Consider the following 17,805-nt stretch of genomic DNA (forward strand, 5'->3'; position numbering starts at 1 on the left):
ACTGAGTTTCACTTCTGGGTATTTTTGTAACCTGTGCTTGTGTGTTCATAGCAGCTTGATTCATATTTGGCAAAAACTAAAAGCAGCTAGTATATGCTTCCACTGGTAGTGGATAAACAGTGATTCATACAATAGAATACTACTCAACAATGAGAAGGAACAAAACTAAAGGTAAATGCAGCCACTTGGTGAAAGAAGACATCTCTAAAAGTTACATAATGAATGATTTAATTTATATGAAATTCTTGAAAAGACAAAATTATAGCGGCAAATATCCAGTCGGTGGTTGCCAGGAGTTAGGTGAGGCAAGCATGTAACTCCCAAGGGAGTTTTTGCAGTAATGGAACTTTTCTGCTTCTGACTGGTGATGGTGGTTACACAAATCTATACCTGTGTTAAAACTACTAGAACTATATTTTTTAAAGTTGATTTTTTTTCAGTTATAAGCTAAATAAATCCTGAGGATGTAATTAATGTACAGCATGGTGACTACAATTATAACAATACTATATTGTATATTTGAAAGATGCAGAGAGAATGGATTTTATTTTTTGGGGTGGGGTGGGGAATGGATCTTAAAAGTTCTCATCACAAGGAAAAAATTTTTAAGTATGTGTAGTCATAGATGTTAACTAAACTTATTGTGGTAATTGTTTTGTAGTACGTACATCTATCAAGTTATTTTGTACACCTAAAACATAAATTTTAAATGTAGTTATATCTCAAAAAAATTAAAATTCCCCAATTTAAATATTTTATTGCATTCATAAATAAAATTCAATTCTTCAGTTCTAGCTTTCAGTTGATTGACAACTACATGTGGCATGGGGCCACTCTATTGTCCAATCCAGATACAAAACATTTCCATCAGTGCAGAAAGTTCTATTGGACAGTGCTGTTTTAGAGTGGGGGAGTCCACCAATTTTTCCTCCAAAGAGCCAAATAGTATGTACTTCAGATACTTCATATGGTCTCCATCTCAACTATTCAGCTCTACCATTGTATTGTGAAACCAGCCATAGACAATACTTTTTTTTCTAATTTTAAAGATTTTATTTATTTATTCATGAGAGACAGAGAGAAAGGGGTGGGGGGGGCAGAGACACAGGCAGAGGGAGAAGCAGGGCCCATGCAGGGACCCTGACGTGGGACTCGATCCCCGATCTCCGGGATCACACCCCGGGCTGAAGGCGGCGCTAAACCGCCGAGCCACCCGGGCTGCCCGCCATAGACAATACTTAAATAAACATGGCTGTGTTCCAGTAAAATTTTACTTATAAAAACAGATCAATTTCTGACAAATGGATGGTTACTGGAGTAGAGATGTGGGAGGCGGGTGGGTGAAGTAGATGAAGGGAATTAGGAGTATACTTAATCATGATAAGCACTGAATGGTGTATAGAATTGTTGAATCACTATATTGTACACTTGAAACTAATGTAACTATATGTATGTTAACTATACTGAAATTTTTTTTTTAATGGTCATGTTTTTTTACCTCTATTTTAGAGAATCTGGCCTATATCTTTTCTTCATGTCAGCTCAGGGTTTACTGGTGGAGTGACTTTATACTTTATCATCCAAATTAAATAAAAACTTAATTTTGAGAATGAAAGTGGGCATTATTGAGAATTCTGCTAGGACAGTAGGCATAAACTAGGAGTGTCCCTAAGCAAACCAGGGACGGAGGTTACTCTATCAGTCTTCCTGTACATTTAGTTGCCCTTGTGGTAGACTCACACCCAGTTCAAGTAGCTGGAAAAGCAGTCAAAACTATTACTTCAGCAGGGGCTGTGGGTTAGCCATTTACCTCTGAAAGGGATTATTTATATGGGAGGTACTCTGAGGCTTGGCTCGCCATATGCACTCAAAATAGCCTGTGTTTTTTGTCCCTGTGCCTTTGCTCATGCTTTTCTTTCTCTGCCCTCTTTCCCATCACTCTTCTGTGTGTTTGTTGCAATCCAGCCCATTTTGCAAACCTCTGCTTAAATGGTAATCTCTTTCATAAAGCCATCCCTATAACACTGTTTTTAGACTTAGAAGTTGGTATTTATATTTTATAAAATTCAGATGGCACAGTGTCTCACACCAAGTCCCCAAACCTGGCAGAACTTCAGAAGTAAATCAGTAGCTTTAAATACAGATTAATGGTTCCTGTCTTAAATCTGTTGATTAAAAATTAGTGATGGTATTTTTTTGTTACTGGTTTGTTTTTAAATTCCTAATATTCTTTTTTTTTTCCCCTAATATGATTCTTATGTAACTAGCCAGCTGGTTTAATATTTGGAATCTGTTAGACTTACATTATTTGATATAAACATTGACTTTTAGAATTAGAAGGAACATTAGAAAAAGTCTTTTTTCACTTGTTTTTAAACTGGGGGAAGGAGTTTGGAAGAAGACAGAAAGGAAATTACTTGCTCAGATCCCATTGCTAGTTACTGGCAGGACCAGGACTAAACTTCATATATCTTCACTCCCATTTCTGAACCTTTCTTCATATTAATATTGGACAGACTCTTCTAAGGAATAAGCTTTGAGTACCTGGGGGTGCTTGGTACATAGTCAATAGATTATTTTATTGGTAATGACTGTCTAGCTACTTAATCATACGGTAGTACACTTTTTGCCTCTTAATGATTGTTTCTTGATTATATTGTTTACTCACACTCAAGGATTCTTTTCTAATAGTTGGGGATAACATAGTAGTCAGCATGAAATCATCTCAGAAAAATCCTTTCTCAAATTAGTTCTAATATGAATGGCTTTTAAAAGTCTGACTGAACCGAACTGACTTCTGGGACAGCTTTGAATCATAATAGTTTGTAAGAACCCCTCCAAACAGACTAATTCCAGATCTGCAGGACTTTCCTGACAGGCCTACTCCCATTTGGGAGTGTGTGTGTGTGTGTGTGTGTGTGTGTGTGTGTGTGGATGTGGATGCCTAAGCCAGAGAGGCAATAGGGAAAAGGGCTCCTGGGAAGTGATAATAACCTAAGCTGTGCTTTAAAGAATTATGTGGCAGTTAGGCCCAGGAGGAAGGAGTTGGGGCAAGTGAACACTTAGAAGAAAATGTAGGGAAAAAAAAAAAATCTTTGTGACCTTGGATTAGGCATTGGTTTCTAAGCTATGATACCAAAAGCAAAGCAACAAAAAATAGACAAATCGTATTTGATTAAAATTTAAAACTTTTGTGCTTCAAAGAATGCCATCAAGAAAATGAAGACAATCCACAGGATAGGATTAAATATTTGCAAATCATGTAACTGATAAGAGACTTATATCAGGATCTATAAGTAATTCTTCTAAGTCAACAGTTAAAAGACAACACAGAAATGGGCAGAGGTGAATATGACATTTTTCCAAAGAAAATATTTAAATGACCAATAAGCATATGAAAAAACATTCTTCAACATCATTAGTCATTAGTGAAGTGCAAGTCAGACTATGATGAGATACTACTTCACACCCACTAGGACAGCTAAAATAAAAACCATAACAACAGACATTGGCAAAGATGCAGAGAAATTGGAATCTTCATATATTGCTGGTCATCATATAAAATGGTGCAACCACTTTGAGAAAAATTTAACAGTTCTTCAAAGAGCCAAACAGAGTTACCATGTGACTCATCACTTCTACTCTTAGGTCTGTCTGTACCCAAGAGAAATGAAAGCAAAAATGTGACACTGAGGGTGCCTGGGTGGCTCAGTCAGTTAAGCATCTCCCTTTGGCTCAGGTCGTGATCCCAGGATGCTGGATCAAGCCCTATGTGGCTCTCTGCTTGGCGGGGAGCCTGCTTCTCCCTCTTCCCACCCCCTATTCATGCTCTCTTTCTCTCTCTTAAATCTTTTTTAAAAAGTGTGTTCTAATGTTCATTAGAGGCATTATTCATAATAGCTGAAAAGTGGAAACAACCTAAATATCCTTCAGCTGATAAATAGATAAACAAAATGTGATATTTCCATACAGTTGAGGATTATTCAATAACAAAAGGAGTGAAGTACAGACTGGTACATTGCTGCAGCATGGATGAATCTGAAAATGTTCTGCTCAGTGAAGGAAGCCCATCACAAAGGCCCACATTTTATATGATCTGCTTATATGAAATATCCAGAATAGTCAAATCGATAGAGGTAGAAAGTAGACTAGTAGCTCTCAGAGACTAGGAGGGGGAGGATCAGGGAGTGACTGCTAACTGACGAGTCTGGGGTTTCTTTTTGGGGTGATGAAATGTTCCAAAGTTAGACAGTAGTTATGGCTATGTAACTGAATATACTAAAACCACTGAATTGTGTGTGCTGAACGGGAAAATTTTATGGGATGTGAATTATATCTCAATAAAAGCTGTTACAAAAAGTGCTATATTTAGTAAAAATTTAAATTCTCAGACAAGAAATAGGAATTTTGTCTTTAAAGCAGTTATGTATTCCTGAAGAGTTTTCAAGAATGACATGATCTGAATATCATTTTCAGAGCAAATAACAAATGATGGTCATAGCATTGAGGTCACAGAAGCCTTCTAGGTCTAGATGTTTAGAGTATTTATCCTCAGTTTTCTGTCCTGAGCAAGTCTGAGAATATTATGTTATTGATACTGAATTTCAAAAATATTTTATTCATTTTTAAAAGATTTTATTTATTCACGACAGAGAGAGAGAGAGAGAGGCAGAGGCAGAGACACAGGGAGAGGGAGAAGCAGGCTCCATGCAGGACCCCAACGTGGTACTTGATCCCAGGACTCCAGGATCACGCCCTGGGCAGAAGGCAGGTGCTCAACTGCTGAGCCACCCAGGCGTCCCCCAAATAAATAAATCTTAAAAATTTTTTTAAACTTTATACACGGTGGTATTTTACATTATTTACCTTGTTCTCATTTTCTTCCTAATAAATCAGTCTTGGTGATTGCTAAAAGAATAGTAGTTCCAGAGTATAGGAGATATACTATTAATTTTTATATTAATCTCAGTGAGTGATCTTGGCCATTGTAAATTTAGAGATGACAAAATATGATTTAACCAGAATACCAAGATTCTTGATGAATTATAATGCTTTAAAGACTTTTCTTTAGGGGCTCCTGGATGGCTCATTTAGTTAAACATCTGACTCTGATTTCAGCTCAGGTCGTGACCTCTCAGGGTAATGGAGCCTCATGGAAATTCTCTCTTCTTCTTCCTCTGCCTCTTCCCCTTCCCTGATCTCTCTCTGAATAAAAAGCAAAATCTTAAAAAGTGTATAAGACTTTTCATTAATAAACATCTGGATTTTGATGCAGAAAAGCTCAGAACTTGCTTGGGGTTTTTGTTATTCAACTTGCATGGGGTTTTTGTTATTTTTCTTCCCTTTGTGTGAGTTACCTTAATTCTGTCAAATAAGTTACATATTGGAAGATTTTCAGGAGGTAAAAAAGAGCAGTAATCCTTTGGCTGTTTTGGTTTTTTCATTCTAAAGAATCATAATTTTAAAAACTCTTTTGTTACCCTTAAGAAATTTCTGGACTGATTTACATTTTGAAAAATTATATTTGAGTCCAAGCGTATTGTAAATAACTGACTTTAGTCTGATAAGTGCTACTGATAAGTTGTTCACTGTCATAGTTTTTCTGATGAATATGTGCTGGTGTTAACTTAGTAAATCTATTTTTAGAAGAGTAATACATTGTGTACAGTAGCCATTTTGGACACTGTATAACTTGTGTTGTCAGTAGTGCCCTCTTGTGGTCAGTTACGGACTAAATTTCAGATATAAAAAAATCATCCTGGCTTTCTATGAGCTCATATAATCTCTGCTTTTATATAATGGAATCACCCATACTCTGAATTTATTTTCAATAAACAGAAGACAAAACCATGGCACGATTTTTTAAATGGAGAATTGAGTATTGGGTAGAGTAGCATCTTGTCTTATTTTATTTGGATAAGTACTAAAAAAGGTGGGTATTAGAGAACAGAGTATCTAGGAGCCTCACAGGAAAAGTTCATGAAGTGTGAGGAGAGGCAAGTAGTTGTGATAGTGTTTGAGGAGATTTATGAGTCTTAGTGATATACCTGAATATTTTACAGGCACACTATACCCCCTTCCTTTAGAAAATGCTCCTAGAACAATATTCTGGTTTTATTTCTATTTCATCATATGTGTGTATATATGTGTGTATGTATGTGTGCATGTACACATACATACACACACACACAATCTCATCCTAGGAAAGGGAATGCACACCTACCTGGCATTGTATTTGAAATGTCTATCTCATTTAACAGAAATCAGGTTTAGTTTGAAATAACTTCAAATCTGTTTTGTACTGCCAATAATAGTTGGCCATGATAAATGTTCGTTGGTTATGGGGATTTTTTTCAGGAGGAATGAATTTTCTCTGCCAATTGAATTTAAAATTTTTTCTTAATTATTATGGGGAAATCTTTAAAAATATGTATATATATTTAGGTAATCTCTGCATCCGATGTGGGGCTGGAACTTGATCCCAAGATTTAAGAGTCGCATGCCCTTCTGACTGAGCCAGGCAGGTACTTTGATATGATAGAGAACTTTTAATACCCTTGTTTCTTCTTTGAGTTAAAAGGTTAAATTTTATATCGCAGCAATGGCTGTGTCCCCATATCTGCCTTCCTAGATTCTTGTCTGACACTTTTAATGCTCCAGTATTCTTAGAAGGATTCCACTGTTAATGCTGTTGTCATTTCTTGTGGGTGATTCCATGATCTTCATCATTACATTCATAAGAGTTTTGTGGGGTGCCTGGCTGCCTCAGTCAGTGAAATGTGCAACTCTTGATCTTGGGTTTGTGAGTTCAAGCTCCACTTTGGCTGTAGAGATTACTTAAAAATAAAATCTTTAAAAAAAAAAAGAGTTTTGCAACTAAGTAATTTTGCTCAGGAATGTATCTTTTTGTGATCAAGGAGTTGTGTATATTGATCTTCATTGGTTGTTATGAAATTAAGTTTCAGTTAGTTTAAGTATTATGTAACAGTTATAAGCAGTTTGAAATATTTTGAAAGTTATGATCCAATTGTAAAACATTTTAAGTTGACAAAGAATTGCTATTTTCATAGAAATTGAAAAGACCATTTCTGCTTATTTATACATAATTACAGTTGTAAATACCAGCAACCTAATATTATGGATTGATTTTTTTAAGACTTTATTTATCTTTTGTTTTAAAGATTTTATTTTTACTTTGAGAGAGAGTGCACCGAGGGAGAGTGAGCAGAGAGCCCGATGGAGCTTGATCCCAGGACCCTGAGCTCAAGGCAGATGCTTAACTGACTGAGCCACTCAAGCACCCCAGATATTATTTATCTATTAGAGAATTTATGCGCCTATGCACACAGAGGAGGGGGGAAAGGAGAGGGAAAAAGACTCCCTGCTGAGCACGAAGCCTGATGAACCTAAGTCAGACACTTAACTCACTCCAAGCAGGTGCTCTTGGACTGGTTTTTAAAATAATTTTTATTTTTAATATGTGGCTTATAAAAATATATTTGATTTGTACTGAAACTGCACTTAATTGATTGTACCATTAGTTGTGTTCAAACATGCAGGAGGGGGCTGTTTTTGTAGTTACATTATCATTATGTACTTATATAACTATATTAGCTTTTCATATTCTAAGTTTTTTTGTTAAGATTTAAGATTTTACTTATTTATTGAGAGTGAGAGAACACAAGGAGAGGGAGAGAGAGAGAAGCAGACTCCCCACTGAGCAGGGAGCCTGAGGATAGATGATGATGGATCCCAGGTTGCTGGGATCAGGACCTGAGTGGAAGACAGACGCTTAACTGACTGTGCCACTCAGGCGCCCCATATTCTAAGATTTTTAAGTTTAAAAGTTTGGGCAGCCCCGGTGGCTTAGCGGTTTGGTGCCACCTTCAGCCCAGGGCGTGGTCCTGGAGACCTGGGATCAAGTCCCGCATCAGGCTCCCTGCATGGAGCCTGCTTCTCCCTCTGCCTGTGTCTCTGCCCCCCCCCCCTGTCTCAAATGAATAAAATATTAAAAAAAAAATAAGTTTAAAAGTTTAAGGCTAGTTAATTAATTCAAAATTTTAACAGTTTTGAGAGGATGACAGTAGAGTATAATGCTTAAAAGCTCAGACTCTGAAGTCAGACTTCTTGGATTGGAATCTTACTACTGTCGCTTACTCACAGTATGGCCTCAGTAAATTCTTTAACTTCTCTGTGCTTCAGTTTCCTCATCTGCAACGTGGATGTATATTAGTACTTCCCTTATAAGATTGTTGTGGGGGCAGCCTGGGTGGCTCACCAGTTTAGCGCCGCCTTCAGTCCAGGATGTGATCCTGGAGACCTGGGATTGAGTCCCGCGTCAGGCTCCCTGCATGGAGCCTGCTTCTCCTTCTGCCTATGTCTATGCCTTCCTCTCTGTGTCGTTCATGAATAAATAAATAAAATCTAAAAAAAAAAAGGTTGTTGTGGGGGATAAATGAATTACTCAAACACTTAGAACAATGCTAACATACACAAGAAATCTTTGTGTCTGTTCATTTATTATCACCATAATTAAATTTACATTTGAATTAATGTTGATATTCATTGTGAAGAAACTATTTTGTAAATGTAAATACCTTTGGCAGTTCTTGCTTTAAAAATATTTCTAGGGGATCCCTGGGTGGCTCAGCCGTTTGGCGCCTGCCTTTGGCCCAGGGGGCGGTCCTGGAGTCCTGGGATCAGGTCTCACGTCAGACTCCCGGCATGGAGCCTGCTTCTCTCTCTGCCTCTCTCTCTATCATGAATAAATAAATAAATTAATTAATTAAAATATTTCTATATAACTGAAAATAAACAGTAAACTAAAATATTTCATAAAATTTTTTATGAAAGCTTTTTTTCACAGTTATCTTTTCTTCTCTTTTAGGCACGGAATGTAAACACTGGTGAATTGGCAGCAATTAAAGTAATAAAATTGGAACCAGGTAAATTGAAATTTGATGTTTCTTATTGCTGTAAGCCATTGGATGACTTTAAGGCTGATTTAAATGATGTTTGATCAGCATTCTCTGATTGTTCCTAACATCTTCTGGGAAAGAGAAGTGTGGTCTACTCTTTCCTCCTCTTTGAGACCTGTAGACAGCTGGTTCAATTCTTTCTTGAAAAATCACTCATAATTGGGGAAGGGAGGTGAACTTCTGGAGCGACCTTGTTTCTTCTGAACTTAGTTGAGCTAATCTGCCACCAGTCTGGAGTGATGTTTTTCCAGGTTAACCCTGTACTGCAGTGAGAGGTCAGTGTGATGCAGGGGAAAGCACTGAACTGAGACTGGGGTGCTGGGAGCCCAGTACTTTGTGCTCTTGCTCTGTAACTTGGCCAGGTAACTTTTCTGAGCCTAAGTTTTCTCAGTCGCTCTAGCCCTCACATTTTATGGGTCCTTAATACTGCTATAGTAGTTACCTTCCAACGTGAGCGGCTTATTGTGGAGCCCCTAGAATGACTGTATTTTTTTTTCTGTTTCAACTGTATTTTCTCTCTGAAATCCCCCACCTCTTGCAGAAACTGTATTTTCTTTCTGAAATCCCCCACCTCTTGCAGAACTCCTGTCTTTCTGATCAATACAGTCTTGTTTATTCTCTCTTAAAAGTCCTTTCTCTCTTTTTCTCTTTGCCACTATAAGCAAGCAATTGTGCTAGTGTCTAGGCTGAGTTCCATAGTGATGGTAGTGCCTTTCTGATGGCTCCCTCCACTCCAAACTGATAATACAGGAATTTGGTAAAACAGGTTTTATCCTTGGTGTGAGTATAAACCCATTTGGTAGTTTTGTTTTGTTTTGAAAGTGTGCAGTTTTTTTCTGAAAAGTCTAGACAGTAAAATAATTTAGGCTCTGTGGACCACATGTGGTCTCTGTATACATATCTCCACCACCCCCCTTCTCCCTCTAAAAGGAAACACCATTCTTAACAAACCAGGCCACCTACAGCCATAGTTTGCACGCTTCTGATTTAGATCATCAATAAACTTTTTAGAAGTGCCATTAAGATGAAACTTCAGGATGTGTTGACAGACTGTGATCAGATCACACTCAAATATAATGAATAAAAAAATACTTTCTTAGTTACACATACTTACAAATTTTGTATACTTTAATTAACACTTTAACGTAGAAGACAAGTTTTTCTTTGAATCTCCTATGTTTTAGGGGATATTTGAAGTTGGTGAAGTCTGAGGTAAAAAAAAAAAAAGGAAGATTTGGCATTTGAAGCATAGTCTTCATTTGTAATCCTTAAGATATGGCTATGTTATTTGATGAAATCATCTCTGATTCGAAGTAGTTATACATATGTCATTCCTTCAGTCAGCTTAGTGCCTTCTCCTTCAGGTCTTCCTGTTCCTCGTCTGAGTAAGGGGACTCCTCTGCAGAAATAGCTTCCTTATAGCACTTACCACAGCTGTATTATCATCCTAGAATAGCCTTTCTTTGTTTCTAGGCTTTAATCTAGTTTGTGTCCATAGCACTAAACTTACTGTCTGGTTCATAGTACTCATTCAGTAACTCTTAATATTTTCTTTAAAAAATGAGGAATTTGAAAAATCTTATTGTTCATCAAGTCATTTGTTTTCTGACTGATGGGATGTTTGTATTGTTATGATGTTAATCTTGAACATTGTCATGCATATACTATTATTTTAAAAGTAGAAAATACAATTAAAAAAGAAAAATCGTATTCTACTGTTCAGAGATAACAATAGCATCATATATGTGCTATTAGATACCCTTAAATTTAGTTATTATTACATTCCCTGCTTAGATCTTCATAGAAACTACCTGAATCTTAGCATTTAATTTTGTTGCCTTAATTTGACATATCACTCATTGGTCAGCTTGAAGTATATGGCCTGGTGGTAAAGAGCACAGATCTAAACCCAGGCTACTTTGATTGTAGTCCTGGCTTGACCACATTGCGTAAGCTTTCTGGTTCTCTCTTTCCTGATCTCTAAAATGGAAATAATAATAGTAGCTTCCTCTTAAGGTTGTTGTAGGGATTAAATGAGCTGATATATCTAAAGCACTTAAAATAGTGCCTGGAACAAAGTACGAACTGTAGTAAGTAGCTATTATTACTACTAACAGTATTATAATTTTCAAAATATGACCAATTTTGTTTGATCTTTATACACTACCTTCCTTCCCTCACTTGTAATTTTGAATCAGATCCCAAATGTCATATCATTTTAGCCCTTAATCTTCCATCATATATGGCTAAAGGATAAGAACCCAAAGTATAACCAAAACAGGAACTCTTACAGGAACATAAAATGGTCCATCTACTTTGGAAAAATGTTTGGCATTATGGCAGTGTCTTACAAAGTTAAACATTAATTTGCCATAGTGACCCAGCAGTTCCACTCTTGTGCATCTGCGTGCATAGCTTTCACACACAAGTTCATAGTAGCATTATTCATAATAGTCTGAAGATGGAAACGACTGCCTATCAACTGGTAAATGAAAAGACAAAATATGTGCATACAATGGAATATTATTCAGCAATAAAAAGAAACAAATTGTTGATGTTTGCAATGACATAAATGAACTAAAAATGTGCTGTGTGAGAGGAGCCAGACTCGAGAGACTACATATTGTATGATTCTGTTTGTGTGAGATGTTCAGAAGAGGCAAATCTGAAGAGTCAGAAAGTGGACTAATGGACTGGTATGTGTGTGGGGTGGTGTGATTAACAGTTAATAGACATGAGGGATCTTATTGGGATTATATTCTAAAACTGGTTTACAGTGATGGTTGCACAAGTTGGTAAATTACTAAAAAAAAACCCTGTTGAATTGTATACTTGATATGGATGAATTACATGATTTTAAAATATGCATTAACAAAGTGATAAAAATATATGACCACAATGCCATTGCTATGTCTTAACAATATTAATAATAGCTTCCTCACCATAAAATAAGTTCCACATACTGCAGTTAGTTGATGTGTATCAAATTTCTTTTATATTCATAGGTTCCTTCTTTATCTCTTCTTTTTTAAAAATCTCTTCTTTTTCCTTGAAGTTTTTTTGTTGAAGAAACTTGTTTATTTGTTGTGTAGAATTATTCTCTCAGTTTGGGTTTTGCTCATTGCCTCCTTATGGTGTCATTTAATATGTTCTGTGAATTGGTAGTTAGCCTCATAGGATTGATAAGATTCAGATTTGATTTGGAATGTGGTGGAGGGAGATAGCTTCTTGATGGTATGTTCACATTTTTGTAACTTAGAATTCTCATGGCCAGTCTCAAACTTTTTGAAAACCAAAAATCAAATCTGAAATACTTCAGTGTAACATAATGAAGATTTTGCATCCAAAGTTTGTTATTTTCTATCATTTCTTTTTCTTTTCTTTCTTTCTCTTTCTCTTTCTTTTTCTTTCTCTTTCTCTTTTTCTTTCCTTCCTTCCTTCTCTTTCTTTTCTCTTTTTTCTTTCTTTCTTTTCTTTCTTTTCTTTCTTCCCTTTCCCTTTCTTCCTTTCTTTTCTCTACCTGATTTGAACCTGAAGCTAAATGAAAACTAATTCAGACATATGGACAAAATTCTTTATTTGAATGTGAATTTAGTTTGTGTACATCACTGGGACTTCCAGTCTTACTCATGTGGCTTTAATTTATTTTATTTTATTTTTAATGAGTTTGTTTCTTTAAAAAAAAAAAGTTTATTTTATCTTAAGTAATCTCTACACCCAATGTGGGGCTCAAACTCATGACCTCAAGATCAAGAGTCGCATGCTCCACTGACTGAGCCAGCCAGGCACCTCCATGTAGCTTTAATTTATATTTGGTTTTCTCAGTAATCCTTTGATAACCAACAGACTATAACTTTTGAAAGTTTTTATTTGAATTCCAGTTAGTTAACATATAATAATAGTTTATAACATATGTAAACTTAAATTGCAAAGACTATGTTTGATTATTATAGTAAAAGTAACAAAAATACAATTAAACAAAAAGAGGAAACTAAACATCATGGTTCTACCACCTGTTATATGAACACGGTCCACTTTTGGTGGTTTTCTCCTTTTTCATACAGGAGAATGTAATGTCTATATACAGACATTACATATGGCACACACGATTATATAGACAGCCAAGGGCTGGTTGGAGTTCAAAGATTGCCAAGGATATACTGCTGAGATCAGCTTAATATGCTTGCCTACCACTGAACCACGGAACAAGCATTGCAAAGGATAGATAAGGATGCATGTGAGTGGACACAGATCCCCAGGGTGTCTCCAGGTCCTCAGAGAGGTGGTCCAAACTGGTGATCAGTGCAGTGAGTAATTTGTCAGCCATAAAACCTGTTTTTTATGTAAAAGAAAAATACTTATGAGTTCAATTACTAGAGTTCTTATACTCTGTGGAACAAGGTAACTTTTTAGCCTTTTGTAGGCTGCCCATCCTAGTTTCTGGAAAAAATGGAGAGAAGCTTTTATTATTTGTGAGATAAAATCAAGACAATCTTAGGATAAATCAATTAGTTCTTCTTTTAAATTTTAATTTCAGCATATTATAATATACAGTGTTATATTAATTTCAGATGTACCATATAGTGATTCAGCAATTCTGTACATCACCCACTGCTTATCATAATAAGTATACTTTTAATCCCCTTAACCTCTTTCACCCATCCCCCATCCACCTCCACTCTGATAACCATCAGTTTGTTTTTTACAGGTAAGAGTCTTTTTCTTTTGGTTTGTCTTTGTTTTTCTTTGTTTCACATTGATCCTTTTTATATGTTTGATCTAGATCTTCATTTTATATATATATATATAGTCTTAAAATTAAATCTGTGTTGTCTATGTAAGTAGCATTGATAAGCTCTGAAATGCTGGCGGGGAAAACAACTATCATATTGGGTTTATTTTCTATTTTCTATGTCAGAGGAGGTACAGGGGAGAAATTGGCAGCATAATTCAAGTGGGCTAGAAATCTAGGAAATGATAATGTACAGAACTTGGTTTAACAGGAATTCACTTTATTAGTGTTTTTCCAGATGATGGAATTTTTTTCCTGAAATTCACATATCCACATAACAAAAACAATAATAGTGATAAAAGTCACAGCAGCCACTTTTTGAACATTTGCTTAGGGCTGCATGCCAAACTCTGTACTTACTCTTCATATGCATTGTTTCAGTCCTCACAGTAACACCTTGCAGTAGGTATGATATTATCATCCTCACCTCACAGATGTAGAATAGAGGCAGAGAAAGATGAAATAATTTACCTTAGGACTGTGTAACATTGGAGCAAACTCAAATCCAGGTTTATGTTTTTTCTAGAGCCTATGTTATTATGTGTATTGCCTTACAGATACTTCATGGAATGTTTAGAATAATTTCTGGTTCTCCAGCAATGCTCTTTGAAAGTTTGCCTCTCTACTATAAAACCCATGGTCATTTATTTTAAACTTTTAACTAAAATTTAAGTTTTTATATTTTTAAATTGTAGACTTTAGAGAAAAGTTAAGAGAATAGTACAAAGAATTTTAGTATTTCACCCAGATTTCTCAGTACTGAATTATTTTTACTTTATTCTTTCCTATATTAAAAGATACCATCTTCCCCTGAATACTTTATAGTGTGTATTTCCTTTAACAATGAAATGTTTTTGTCTTATATAAAAGTACAATTCTCAAAATCAGAAAATTAATGCTGTTACAATGCTATTATTTAACCCACAGACCTTACTCAGATTTTGTCAGTTGTCCCAGTAATATCCCTTGAAGTCAAAAGAAAATCCAAGATCATGTGTTGCATTCAGTTGCCAGGTCTCTTGAGTTTCTTTAATCTAAAAGAGTTCTTAAGCCTTTGTTTTGGATTCTAGGTGTAGTTATTGCTGCTGAAGGGTCCTTGTTACTAGGCTACTTTAAGAGATAGACATCCCATGCAGATGCACACATAAATACACATTTAGCCACACTTCTCCTACACCTCTACCCATCTGACTGTCTAAAACCAATGCTAGTCTAAGGCCACAGGGTTCATTCTCTCCTTTCCGTATTTGTAACTCTTTTTTCCAATAGGGAGGTGCTTAGTTTCCATTAGCTACAATATATTGGATATTTCTTTGCTTTTTCCTTGAACACAAAAGTAATTTCAGAATTGTTAATCCAGGCCTCTGTGAGAAATCAGCTAACTAGAGATCATTTTTTGTTTAGAGTTCTTTTTATCTTTAGAACATACACTGATCTAGTGTTTGGTTCTCCACCTCCCTTACCCTTTCAAAAGTGTTTATGTTACTCATTTCAAGTCTCCATGGTTTATTAGTTTCCTAGGTCAATTGTAACAAAATACCACAAACTAGGTGGCTTAAAGCAATAGAAATTTATTCTTTCACAGTTCTGGGAGGCTGGAAGTTGGAAATCAATGTGTCAGAGTTGGTTCTTTCTGAGAGCTTGAGAAAAAATATATTCCATGCTTCTACTCTAGTTTCTGGTGATGGCCTGCAATCTTTGGCGTTTCTTGGCCTGTAGAGGGCACCAGCCTTTGCCTTCATCATCAAACAGTGTGCTTCCTGTGTCCAAATTTCCCACTCATATAAGGACACCAGTAATAGAGATCACCTGACAGGATTCACCTTGACTTGATAACTGCAAAGACCCTATTTTTAAGTTGGGTCACATTCACAAATACTGGAGGTTGAGACTTCATCATATCTTTAGGGGGGACACAATTCAACCCATAACATATGGCCAGCTCATTTGTTTTGGTTGTATTCATTTGGGGGATGCCTCCCCCATCTTTGTTTTATTTTCTTTTAGAGTGTTTTTAAAGTATGTGAAACTTTAACATGATTCTGAAAGGCAGAGGTATACAAAAAAGTATACTTAGGGAAGCATTATACTTTTATCCTTTTTAGCCTGTTCTTTGGTGTCAGATTTTTTCTTTTTTTTTTTAAAGATTTTTAAAATTTATTCATGAGAGACAGAGGCAGAGAGACAGGCAGAGGGAGAAACAGGCTCCTCGCAGGGAGCCCAATGCAGGACTCAGTCCCAGACCGTGGGATCACACCCTTAGCCAAAGGCAGACACTCAACTGCTGAGCCACCCAGGCATCCCTCAGGTTTTCCTTTCCATGTTTTCTTGTGCTGTTTTTTGGTTTTGTGGTGGTGGTGGTGGTTTTTTACCCTTTCAAATGAGGAAATACATGAATATTTTCTTATTTTCTTTCATAAAAGGTAGCATACTATAATACCTCTGTGAATTTTGCTTTTTTCACTTAGCATATCTGGAAAATCATTCCACACTAGTTGCTAGAGATCTTTCTCATTCTGCATAGTACTCCATCATATATACGTACCATAGTTAGTTTTGTCACTGTCCCTATGTGTGAGCATTTAGGTTGGTTCCAGTATGTTTCATTTACAAATAACACTGTTTGTAAAATTTATGTCCTCTATATTGATAAAATGCTATAAAGAGGCACCTCAGAAACATGCTAAAATGAAAGAAGTGAGAAACAATAGGTCTCATGTTGTATGATTCCATTTATATGAAAATACACAGACTAAGTAAAACCATAGACAGAAAGAGGATTTGTGGCTGCTGGGGAAGAGTGAGGGAATAGGAAGTAACTACTTAAGGGTATAGGGTCTCTTTCAAGGCTGATAAAAATGTTTTAGAATTAGATAGATGTGATGGGGGCACAGCATTGTGAATATACTAAATGCCACTGAATTCTACACTTTATTATATGGATTTTACCTCAAAAATCTGTATTATCCATATAATTAAAATAGCCACTTATTTTCTTTTCCTTATGGGTGTTGATACTTTGACATTTCAGCCCATGAAATGGACAGTGCATCTTCAAATGCTTCCTACAAAGAAGAAACCCTGAGGTTTATCCTTTTAATAACTGTGTGTAAAGTATATTTTATCTGCTCACATTCTTCTGGTTGCCTCATCAGAATTTAGAGTAATTTTCTTTACCTCTTCTCTCATTTGCAGAGCTTTTGGGTTATGTATTTTTTTTCTAACACTGGAGAGAGTTGCAGTCTAATGATGTTAGACATAAAGTATCTGTGTGGGGAAATGGGGATGTGGCCAGGGATGGGAGTGGGTCTTAAAGGGTGGAAGCCAGAAATAAATTAAGGCCAGATTGTATACCATGACACCTTCTATGCTATGCCAAAACGTCTGGAGCTGTGAGTCGTAGAATGTTATTAGGGAGAAGACTAATATTTATCCTCTGTTTTGAAGATAACTGGCAGTATTATGACAAATGTACTGAAATGTTAATACTGGAAATAGGGAGACCAGTTAAGAGTTATATGGAGAAGGGTATTAGGGTTCAGGTTAACTGCTATACAAAGAAACTCCAAAATAAAGTGACCTAAGGAAGATAGACATTTATTTCTGTCTCATATAACAGTTACGAGGTGAGCTCAGGTTGGTACTCAATACTATTCCATGAACTCATTCAGGGATGCCTGTTCTTTCATTTTATGATATCACCCAGTAGTGCACACATTCACCTACTGTTGTGAAGCTAGGTCATTGTGTGTCCATCTTTAGCTGGTCGAAATAGGCATTTTAAAGCAAGCAACTTCACTTTTTTTTTTTTTTAAAGATTTTATTTATTCCTGAGAGAGACAGAGGGGGGTGGGGTGGGCAGAGACACAAGCAGAGGGAGAAGCAGGCTCCATGCAGGGAGCCTTATGTGGGACTTGTTCCCAGGACTCCAGGATCATGCCCTGGGCCAAAGGCAGGGATCCCCCTAAGCAACTTTTCTTTTAACAAATGAAATTGGAAGTCACCCACCAATTCTGCTCATTTTCTGTTGCTGAC

At 36.2% G+C, this 17,805-nt stretch overlaps 1 protein-coding gene across 6 annotated transcripts in view; it reads left to right on the top strand.

The window, feature by feature from the left end:
* Positions 1 to 17,805, top strand: part of MAP4K3 (mitogen-activated protein kinase kinase kinase kinase 3) — a 187,513-nt gene that overhangs the window by 59,531 nt on the left and 110,177 nt on the right. For all 6 annotated transcript variants that reach the window (XR_013349392.1, XM_077843521.1, XM_077843522.1 and 3 more), the window contains exon 2: positions 8,888 to 8,945. Coding sequence is in view for 4 of the 6 variants with exons in the window: in XM_077843521.1 (XP_077699647.1) it covers positions 8,888 to 8,945 (58 nt within the window). In the remaining 2 variants the exon portion in view is untranslated. The remainder of the gene's footprint in view (positions 1 to 8,887; positions 8,946 to 17,805) is intronic.

The sequence above is a fragment of the Canis aureus genome, chromosome 12 (assembly GCF_053574225.1).
Source record: "Canis aureus isolate CA01 chromosome 12, VMU_Caureus_v.1.0, whole genome shotgun sequence".
Classification (NCBI taxonomy): Eukaryota; Metazoa; Chordata; class Mammalia; order Carnivora; family Canidae; genus Canis; species Canis aureus.